Source organism: Clavelina lepadiformis, chromosome 8 (genome assembly GCF_947623445.1).
Source record: "Clavelina lepadiformis chromosome 8, kaClaLepa1.1, whole genome shotgun sequence".
Taxonomy (NCBI): Eukaryota; Metazoa; Chordata; class Ascidiacea; order Aplousobranchia; family Clavelinidae; genus Clavelina; species Clavelina lepadiformis.
Genome location: NC_135247.1, coordinates 5,864,969 through 5,876,731, shown reverse-complemented (window position 1 = coordinate 5,876,731; position 11,763 = coordinate 5,864,969). Strand labels below are relative to the sequence as shown.

Sequence of the window (11,763 nt, the reverse complement as noted above, 5' to 3'; positions counted from 1 at the left end):
TAGCCTGTACTAACCTTTTGCTTTGTTTTCACAGAACAGCCTGAAAATAATCTGACAAAATTGAACACAGTTTCTGCAATAACAACATTTCTTTTGTGGATAACGGTTCAGCACGGGGTTATTGCTATTAACATAACGTCATTTAAAGTTGTTGTTGTTATTGTAAGGGGACCCCCATCAGCGAATTCATCGCGTATTTACAACAATGTCAAAAAAGCATCAAATCAAAATAAATCGGTATGAATTGATATTGACTTTACTCCCCGCAGTGAAGTATTTTTGAAAGATTTAGCCACTTAGAAACACTCTCATATAAATGGTTACATAAGTAAATACCTAAATACTTGTGGCATGCTTTAATATCACGGAAAGTGCCACCATGATTGGTTCTATTACCCACGAGAGTTACAAAGTTCACTGGTAATGGTTGCCATGAAGAGCTTGAACCGGACATTCTTCGTAAGTTGTGCAAGTTAGACTGAATGGAAAATTCCGGTGAGTCACCTCAACTACATACACAGCTGCAACCCTTGCTTTAATTTATATGCAAGATCGTTTTACTTGGTCTGGTAAAGGCCTGGGATCATGACGCAAGCAACAGTTGATTGGTTGGTTTTGTTTAAAGCTCAACCCATATATGGTAAAAGGTATGTAAATCCAACTTCGTTTATCATTTTCATCCCGTTTTATTTTACGCTCATGCACTGCTTGTACCTTCTATTCATCATTGATTAGACTTTTTAGAAACTGCAGTAAAGTCGATACTTTCAATATTAATTTCTGCGCAAAACATCCTATTGCGATTAAAATAACCTCAAATACGCCTCAAATCGGCTTTTCGTTCAAGAAGCAATTGGGTTTACGTATATGCAAACGTGAATGCTACGGTTATAGCACATTGTTTGTAACATGTACTAAAAATCAGATAAACAGAAATCCAAACAAGTTAGAAGGTTAATATTGCCATTTGACACCATAATCTTCAGTTAGAAAGGCAATTACGCTTTCTTTTATCGTAACTCGGGGGAAATGTTAATAGGAAGCAGTCAAACAGCTGGCATTGTTGAAAGAGATTTTGGGTCTGTACAGTGCTGTAATGTCCACCCATTTGATTTGCTAGTGAAAATGATGGAGTTGGGGCAAAGAATACATACTACTGTACAACATAGAATTTTTCCCATCTAATACATATTGCGAGATAACCTATTTATTATGATTAGGCTCTATATCTTTTGTTCCTTTAAAGCGTATACATATCACGCGATTAAGTTATTGCTTGTGAGTTGCGGCTCATTCTTGCTATGCTATTGTAACGTTAAGTGGATTTAAGGCTGTATTAAAACTTGTGTATAAAAACCTCATTGTGTTTGGATTCGAGTCTTTCAACATTGGCTTTTATCGTTACATAATTTGCAAACCTCTCTCTGAGGGTGGTCTTTGTTATGTAAGAGTAAGAAAGTACGGATTAAAAAGTTTTGCAAAGTTAACTTAATATTAGTTGTGTGTTCAAACACGGATGTCAAGCTCTTGGTGATTTGCAGCGCTCAATAGGTTTGCTATGGCGCTTATTCGCAGCCTTTTTTCTGACGCAAATTAAAAATTCTTTATCGTCACTGGGTGGGAAGTAATTTAAATCTTTTTGGCGCAAATCCCTTACAACTAGTTTTGAGCAAACTCTCTCTACACGACATTTGCATGACGCTTGACTGTTTTCCAGCCATGTTGTCTACCTTATAAGGGATAGATTAGAGATGCAACCAATGCCTAGGGCCTAGGCGGATTACACTGCTTTGATATTTAAAGCATGTACGTGGATATATCTGTAGTTATAATTGGTTTCGTCTGTTACTTGACACTAACACTCTTACAAGTCTTACGCACTTGGCAAAGCCCAAATTACGGCGGATTACTTTGTCATCAAAAAAATCTTCGGCACTTAAACTATGGAGTTTCCTTACACACCTCATGAAAGATACCGGAGACAACTATTTTGAATATTTTTATGTTTATTCTTGTAAAATAGAAAAGAAAACACGGAATAAGGAACAAAAAAGGAATCACAGTTATGCTTCCCACAGTCACAGTTAGTAGACGCAAACAAATGATTGAATGCTCTCGACCAGCAAGCAAAAATAAACCTCACAGTGTTGACAACCAATGCACGTTGAAATAAAGGTCAAAGCAAAAGAATCTTTAACGGCTTAAAAAGAAAACTTTCTTTTTCTTCTTTCAGTGTTGTTAGCTTCAGTCATCAAACTGAAGTCAACTTCTGGAGCGGACATTCTTTCGGATTTCGATTTCTTATGCTCTTGCTTGGAGGTCAAAGATTTTGTGGTAATTTTAGCAGGAAGCTTGAGTTTATCGGAAGACTTTCTGACTTCGTTTTCATTCTTCCATTCCTTGACAAAGAAACGGCGGAAGGAGTCGCGCTCCATCAATTGATACACGCGCTCCTGAGCGAGATCAAAGGCGGTATTGTCGGGATGTTGAAGGTTATGCGTTGTACTTCTTCTCGTGGAAGAGTCAATGTTAATCTAAAAGAGAAAACAAGTTTTAAAAAACGTGTCTTTAAACATAAACGCTTTTTCTAGACTATAAATAACAGGGACGGTTCAAAGTTTGCATGTCGAGCACATACGGTCAAACCCAAGACTATCTTTACCACGGATATTATGTGATACGACAAATAAACAAAACACGATCGCTGCACACGCCTAATCCCACCGTTTTATAAAAAGTAATTTCAGTCACAGCCAATAGGCAAGTACAAAAGCGTCGCACCAATCTTGCCTCCAAGCTATCAGTACCGCTTCAAAATATCCAATAAGGCCTTTTGATATAATTTCAAGTCTAATTACAGATAGGATGACAAAACAACACGAAATTAAAACAAGATTTCAATTCGTTTGGCGAAGTAATTATTAGTTCTTATTGAACCGCCCCGGTTTAATCTGATAGCGATGTAAGTATGACTGAGTATGTAGATGTAGCAGGAACCGATGTTTTGTAATAAAAGGATATTCACCTCTTTGGGGGCATTGACAACAATGTAGGTTTTGTAGATGACTGGTGCAAGTTTAGATTGCTTGCTGGACTTTTGTTTTTTGTACGTTTCAACCTCGGTCCAAAAATCTAAGTTTTCTTCGCTGAATTCTTTCTGCAGGAAAGCGCGGAAGGCCATTGCTCGAGCTAGAAATAGAAAATAAACTTTGTGAAAAAACTTGCCTTGAAGCTAAGTTTACCTCGCGGCCTTGCGTGCGAGCAAACCGATGTTGGTGACAGATAACAATGTATCGCATTCTAGGGTGAGATGAGCCGATATGTCACGCTATGTCTATCAAACATTGCTGGTCTCGTTAGAATACAAGGATAAACTCTATTGCATATGCGCAAATGCTAATACAAATGCTACGTTGGAATAGAAATACTTACATTTCTTTTTAAGAAATTCCCGAAGTGTTTGGACCGAAGTGGTCGTTTTGGTACTTTTCAAAGCGTTCAACCTGTGATTACAATATTTTAATATAAGTTTTTTGAAAGCTAACAAAAGTAATAATAAAATAAAAAGTATAAGAATTACCTTTACTAAGTTAGTTAAAATACGGGTTATCAACTAATGAATAATTTAATAAAAACGTATTTAAACTTACGGATGAAAGTCACTTCGGCGCTTCTTTTGAACGATGCTGGTGTCGTTCTTGTAGCTGCCAGAGAGATCAAATGAATTTTCGGAATCTTGGCGGCGATGCCGTTTCGATGGAAGACGAAATAAATCCGAGCTGCCGATTGCTACAGGCATTGTGATATTTCTAGTGTGCTTAGATGTTTTCACTGAACAGGTACGTCTGAAATAAAAGATATGATACTTGTTATTATCGAACGCTTCAACTTGAGGTCATTGCATTGATGCATGCATAGAAAATATCCTTTCCAATGAGTTTTCTTAAACTCTTAATCTGCCAACTGCTTTATGCTTAACTGTTGACTAAATAGACCAGGCATGCACAACTCAAAACAGTACACGGGCCGTTTTAGCGAAAAAATATTTTTCGCGGGCCGCGTGCTAACGTTGTTGTAACTAACGTGTAGCCTACTTTATATAATGTGACCGATTAACCATTGAATAAGAGATATCGTTGAGAAGATGGTTACTGTCAAGAGACGGTTGCCTCTCGCACTACAGTATCTAGTTGTTTTTAACGCTTAGCGGCGGTAAAGCATCGGATTCGTTGATTATGTAACTGTAACCGTGGAGAAAATGCCTGAATGAGCGAAATCACGGAATATCTCGCGGGCCGCATGAAAAGGTTTCGCGGGCCGCATGCGGCCCGCGGGCCGTATGTTGTGCATGCCTGAAATAGACAATCTGAAGGTCTGTCAGCTTGTGCGCTCCTTATAAACCAAGCGAGCTTTCCTTGAATATCTCCAGGGCAACATTGTCTTCTGCCAAAGCGTGGTTTATTATAAAGAGACAAGAATCTCCTCACTGGTCCTCTCTCTCCTTAATTCATTTTTTCATCCCCTCTACTGATCGAACGATAAGTTTTCTTGCACGCGAAAGCAAATAACTACTTGAAAGTATAAACTAACCACTCGTTGTGAGCTATAACGTCACACTTATCTGCGAGAAAACAAGCAAATAATGAAGCTCATTGTGTTCCATGTAATCTGGCAGAGAAATCAACAGTGAGGGGCCAAGCCAGGAAAAACTCACTGATTTCTTTGAACGGTAGAAATGGGCCCACACGGCTTGACCACACAGGTTTCCAGCAGTGCCTTTGTATGCCCTGGGCATGAATTTGGTAACACTAACAACCATAGCAGTTGGATATTTAAATTTACAAGTTCACTTTCACCCACGTTAATTAATGCATGTAAAGCTTGATAATACGATTTAATGGTTGCCATGTTGTCACCATATACTAGAGCGCTAAATATAGCGGAGTATCAATTCATTTATCAGCAGCGACAGTGAGATGGCAGCACTTATGCATGCTTCCAGCGGTCCACATATTTCTTCAACAAGTACTTATAGCGGCGACCGGTTGATTCTACCTAAAACAGCATGACTACGCATTGTTATCCTAATCTTAACACTAATAACAATAATTAATTACCCAGTTACGATCGAATATTCTCCTAACTTTGTTTTAATACACCCGTAAGTTTCTCTACAGTCTACACCGTGTTTCCTTTGCAGTTGCCTTACGTACAAGTACAGTAAGCAGCAGTTTTTTACAGACGTCAACCAAATTCTTTACCGTAGCTCGTGAAGTAAGTTCAGTGCCGTTTGGTGAATAGAATGACATGATGACTTCTTGTGGGTTATTAACGGTTATTCGAAAATGGAATTCGAACGCGATAAGCTGCTCTTACTGTCTTACACTTTTTTAACCACAACTGTAAATTAGGATTATGTGTACTACATTAAAAAATATAGTTAATCTCGATGGCGCTTTAAAAACCGTCTGATTTAATCTATGACCCAGGCATGCACAGATGGTTACATTTCCGTGGCTTAAGAGATCCAAGAGATGCCAGATGGCCAAGGGCAAAAACGTAATTTGTTTATGTTTCCGCTGTAATACCTGGTACCAACCTCGACCAACCTTGATTCTTTGGCTTGAAACTGGCTTAATCTGTTACGTTTTTTTGGACTGATGTTTAAAATGGTTTGTGATTCACAAACCTCTACCGGCTTAGCGGATTATTTCAATGAATCATAGTTTCTATATATACACAAACCTTTACAACAAGCGGTGTACCTGCATCCGGCATTTGCTTGCTCCTCCTTTCTTGCCAAATTCTCTTTTGTTGGAGTTACGTCGGAATCGGATTGGTAATCCACGGACATCTGCTGCAGGCGCGACGTTGCGGCTTCTTTGCCCTCCCTCTTCCGGCTTGATTTTGTATTCGACGAAAAGGCTCCAGTCGGCGTCCTCAATACGTTGGATGGTGTCACTCTGCTTACAATTCTTAATGCCACGTTTCGTACCGGAGTAACCACACTCTTCTTGACTCGTTTCTCCGCTTTCGCTAGGCCTCGAAAGCTGAATCCGGACAATCTTCTCTTTGACGTTGCTGGAGGAGTGGCTGGAGAAGTATCCAGCACAAAATCTATGCTTGTGTCACTGTCTATGCAAGACGTGAAGGAAAAATCAGATTCTTCGTCCACATCGCTTGCTTCGCTTACCATCATACCAAGTGTTATTGATGTTGATCGCGTGCGGTTTTGTTTAAAGTTCCCACTTTGTTGGAAATTGTCTTCATTGGGTACCTGGAAATTTAAGCTATAACATTAAACACCAGTTAGAGAAATACATCATCATAATTATCAAAACTCACATGCACCTCTGTAATCCTAGATCTTACAAATAGTTTGACCATACACCTACATAATACAAACTAACATGTTTGATAAGATTCATACCTTGGTGACGTCCTTTTTGTTTCTTGCAAAAAAAGGCTCGAACGACAGTCCGCGTTTTCTCTTGCACTGGCCGTCAGTTTTCTGGCGTTTTTACCACAATGAATCCATCTGTTTGCACTGTTGCAGAATATAGGAAAGCTTTTCGAATGAACTTTGAAAATTTGACCAGTTACCTCAGCATGGAATACCAAGTAAATACCTTGGTTTGGATGCTAAGCTTATTTATAGGAAAATAAAACCTTTATCATCAGTTCGGGTTACGTGGCTATTTAATTCACGATACCACACGTTCATTTGCGCAACACTACACGGTAAACATTGACGATAACACCGTTTAGAATGCTATGCGCTTATCTGGAATAGATCGGTGATATGCAGCAGTTGTATTGTTATCGTTTAAAGACAAACGTTTTAACTTTATCCTCATGTATGGAAAACAAATTTGCTAGTTTGATTCATTCCATCAAGGAGTATCTGTTTCTTTAAGAATAGTTTAAAGGCTAGCCTATGTATCATGCTCTATGTTATGCATGACTGCTTTATATATCTAAGTATTTGCGAAATATTTTTAATTCGGAAACAGTCTTCAAAACAATGAGGATTTTGCGACAACAGAAAACTCTTGTAGATTCTCTACAGCCATTACCTGCTCGTGGATTGGCATTAATGACGTTGAAATACTTTAAATTCATCTTTTAATCCTTCATTTTTCTTAGAATGAAGTGAACAACTGACCGAGTTCTACACTGAAGGCTTGACCGCCATATTGTTTGTATTTGGTTGTATACGACATTAATCTACTCTAAATCATGTCGACAGTAATTCCGACACAAACGTCATGAACAAGCCTTAACCGCATATTTAGAAAGGGATAGATCACAGTGCATTTAAATGCCGACAGCATGCTGACTGTATAAGCCTGCATTTCAAGTGATGATTTTAAGTTCGTTTATAGCAGTGAGACCACTCGGCGCCAATACACGACATGGTTGTGAACTGTTATAGTGATAAGAGTTTGCAAATTTTCATTTGTTCAACAGATATCTTCGGTCAGTAGCTTACATTTGATTTCTTGGAATAACAAGACAATATTGTTACTGCAATTCTGTTATAGTATTGTTACTCTTGCTCAAGTATGTGATATTGTTGCTGATATTTGTGACCTAACACAAAGCGAGTCTCCCTTTATAGATTGTTGATCATCTAATCGTGAGAGTTACGTTGCAGTTGGTTCAATCAAAGACCAGTTCAACCTTGTGCATGAGAACTGGCAGAAAAAGACATTTCTTGTATCAACATAAATGAAATTAGCAAACCAAACAGTGATAATGCATTTTGTTTTCTTCAGACAAGTTAGCTGAGTTTGATAAGAAGGCGATGATCATTGCGTGCGGTCGACTCGTAAATTTGTTTGATATGCTGTGGTTAATTGGCTATAAAAATAAATTTCTTTGATAAATAATTGGTCGTAGTTTTGTGTTTGCATTAGTTCTCATTGATGTTTGTTGCACTTAAAATTACCAGGTATAGCATTGCATTGCATTTCTGTAATCACCGCAAAACCTTCAATATTTGATGTTGAGACTTACATATCTAAAATGTATCCAAGTATATAAGAGTAACTCGTGTTCCATTTTCGTGTTAACTAGTGTTTGTGTTTATGCTCGTGTTCCATATTATATTGTTAATAAAAAGTGTTTCTGAATTACTGCAAATATTAAATTTTGAAAATGTCGTTCATTGTATTGGCTTTAAGACGTTTATTTTTGAACATTACGTCAAAGTTCGTTATAAAGCATCCTACCATTTTATAAAATGATTTTTTTGAAACTTTTATTACACACATAAACACAGTTATGTTTACGTATCGCGTTTATTTAGTTGAAAAAAATACTATAAACCTACAAAAATTTGTCAATTAAAATAAAATGTGAAATAGATGATGGTGAAGTTAGTAACAGCAGAAAGATAGGTAAGGTGCCACAATGCAATTTGTTGTATTGGTTTTGAAATGCTTAAATACAGAAGAGCGAAATGGAACATGTCAAACCTATAAGCACGCACCGTTCTAACACAGCAATTTAAATTTCAGAATTTACAAATTTGATTATAAGCGTTATTCTTATAACATATAAATTATTGTAAACACTCAACGAATTGTGAACCACATTTTTCGTTTTATATTTGCAAATACTGTGAAAATCCTAGGAAACAGAATATGTTTGAAAATGTTATTAAACAGATCTTTTCTTTATTATGGGGTCAAATGTGATATCATTTAATCTTCCTTTATGTTCTATATAACCTAGGACCTAGGTGGTTAAATGACGTTGCTTTTTTAAAATGAGGAAGCAGAATTTACGTTTTATGTAAACGACAAGCTAATTCTTTTCCCAATATACTATTGAAATGTTTTTTACGCAATTTGTGGGAATAAATAATCTGCTATCACGCAACTTTTCCACTTTCATGCCTCGCACGCAATGGTATACCCGTTACCTGATAATCTATCTTAAGATAAGGAACAAAAAACAAACATCAAGACCACAAATGTCAGATTTGTGTACAAATAACAGGCTATGGGTAAACAGAAGTTCTAACGTTTATATCTAGTGTTGTTTAAACGTGCAAGCAAAAAGTCCCGTTATCGAGCGGTTGATCTTAACAATTTCGCACGCTCTATCCTGCTTTTCCTGGCACGCATCATCAATTTTCATGAATAAAGCAAACGATGACTCATTGTACTGGAGCTAAGCCATGCAGACCAGAAAAGCTGTACAACATTTTTTGTTATTATATAAACATCTTGGGGTAAAAACCGCTGTTTTTTGTCTTTCTTTTTTCGCTTTTTAAATGCCACCTTATTTTTCATCACAAGTAAGTTAATAATCTAGTATTCTAGTTTTTGGGATGCTTTTGTGGTGTTTAGTGATTTTAGAGTAATTGACTATAAAGGCCGGAAAAATCTATTTTTTACATTAATGTGCTGTCGTCGATGAAAACTTTTGCTGAGGTGTCAATTTTGCTTGAAATCATGTTTCCGTTCTCGTTATAGAACTGACTAAGACAACAGCGACAAAAATAGAAAATGAAATCATAGCATTTGTCATTTTTTTCTGGAAAATGCATCATTATTTTATTCATGTTCCATCTAAAAGCCATTATTCCTCCTTTATACATTTCATTTCAATGTCGTGTTGGCTTACATCGCAAAGGTCTCGGAAACCGAATGCGGTTAGGTTTTCATCTGAATAATGGTTTCTTCTCAACTTCAATGGCTGTTTAAATTGCGGTCATCAAAATGTAATTCATGTTACAGACAATCTTGGAGCAGATCATTTTGAGAAAACGAGGCCTTATAATTTCTCTTACGTTGTACAAAGGACTGTTTAAACATCCCTATCCATTACTTAAGAAAGCTTATAGCAGCTGGTGAGTATTATAATTGCACGCATAAAATGCTGTTGTTTTTTAGTTACAGTTTTGGGAAACTTCGACTTACGCAAACAAAAGAGACAATGTTTGTTTTTATTGGAAGACAGTCATACCTGTTTCCTCACTTCCTCTACTTCACAATAGATTCATTTACCAGGCGGTTTTCATCAGTTTATTTTGACCTCTCCGAGTATTGAAGACGTATATTTTCTCATTTCCACTACTCACACGCGATCACTTGATTTGCATAGTTTAGGAAACGAGGAGTTTTTCACTCTTTGTGGTGACATTTTCTCGTAAACTATTTTTTCTTTTTCTTCAGCGCGTCTCGGACTAGTCATCTTTTAGATATACCTTAGTTATTAGTGGATGAAGAAAATTCGGATGCTATAGTATTTGTACATTGTTTGTCTCGTTGTATTTGTATTTTTTTCGCTGTTGTCTTATTCCGTTCTATAACGAGAACGGAAAAGAGCAGATTAATGTCAAACATAGATATTTACCGGTGTTTATTGTCAATTATATTATTAATCAATTACATCGGTGTTTATAGTCAATTATTAACTAAAATCACTATAAACTACAAAAGCACCCAACAGATTATAGATTACTAACTTAATAAGGCGACATTTAAAAAGTTTACATTTAAAAATAAGGCAACATTTAAAAAGTGGAAAAAGAAAGACCTTAAACCAAGACATTGTAATTTTTGCATCGTCTCAACTAGTACTGTACAAACCGAGATACAAGATTAGTTGGATGTCATATGAGCGACATAATCTTTGCAACTTATGAACCTTTTCAATCTTCAACCTTCAATCAAAAACCTTTTCAATCTTTTTCTAAATTACTGAAAACTAATGTTTTGCTTCATCCCCTGAAAATAAAGCTCCTATATGACTTGTTGTTGATTTAAAAACTCAAACTCATTAAGCAGCCATCAGCCATCCCTTTCAGAGAACGGATATTTCTTTACTTTTTACCTTACGTAAGATACAAAAGTGACAGTTCCAAATAAGTGTTATGTAAGTTTTCAACGGAAAAGTTTCCTTAGAAATTAAAAATAATTTTTCATTAAAACAGGACCCGCTATTTTAAATGGTTCTATAAAACCAGTTCTAACGTTCTAGTGGTATAACCCATCAACATTTGTTTGATACATCGCGGTTATATCAACCGGAGCTAATTTTATCATATACTTTTTTTGTGTGAGATCGTGTTATGTATGTATATATGTATATTAATTATGTATGTTTGTTACGTATATATGTCATATACATAACTTGTTTTCTAAAAAAACACTTCACCTCAAAAGACCCTTGTCAACACATTAATATTACATGCGTCAATATAAGCTATGTGTTGATTGTCATATAAGGAGAACATGACATTTAATTAGATTATAACATCTTTCAATGCAAAACTTATTACAATCCAACTGGGGGCGTCTATATAACTAATAAAATGCGTAACATAGCGTTTCGTTACGTCAATTGAATCAAAGTAAGTGACCAAAACATGTCTTGTTTATTAAAAAGCACCGAATTGGAATGAGTTCAATTATATGGAAATTTATAAAGGCTGGAAATTAAATTAAAAGTTGAAGTTATGAGAAATTTCGAAGTGTTGAATTAATTATTTTAAGACTATTAGATTGAAAAATATTTTCTGTTTCGCCAATTCTAAGAAACCTGATTATATATTTTTTTCTAAGCTTTCGAATATATCTTAACTGGATTATTTAATATTTCTTCGAACACGTATAAGCCAAATTTTTAGGAAGAGATATTTCAATGTTGATAACGTTGTAAACAACCGTACATAACTCGTATGACATCACGTGTTTCACCACTTAATTAATTAATTAAAACAATATTATCTTGTACAATTTTGAAGTC

At 36.1% G+C, this 11,763-nt stretch overlaps 1 protein-coding gene across 1 annotated transcript; it reads right to left on the bottom strand.

Moving 5' to 3' along the window:
• Positions 1-1,988: 1,988 nt before the first annotated feature.
• Positions 1,989-3,941, bottom strand: LOC143468980 (regulator of G-protein signaling 8-like). The gene is made up of 4 exons (XM_076966482.1): positions 3,651-3,941; positions 3,433-3,503; positions 3,026-3,189; positions 1,989-2,534 (listed from the first exon to the last, which is right to left on the bottom strand). Exons 1-4 carry the CDS (start codon positions 3,797-3,799, stop codon positions 2,202-2,204), a joined length of 717 nt encoding a protein of 238 aa, XP_076822597.1. The 5' UTR covers positions 3,800-3,941; the 3' UTR covers positions 1,989-2,201.
• Positions 3,942-11,763: the final 7,822 nt, after the last annotated feature.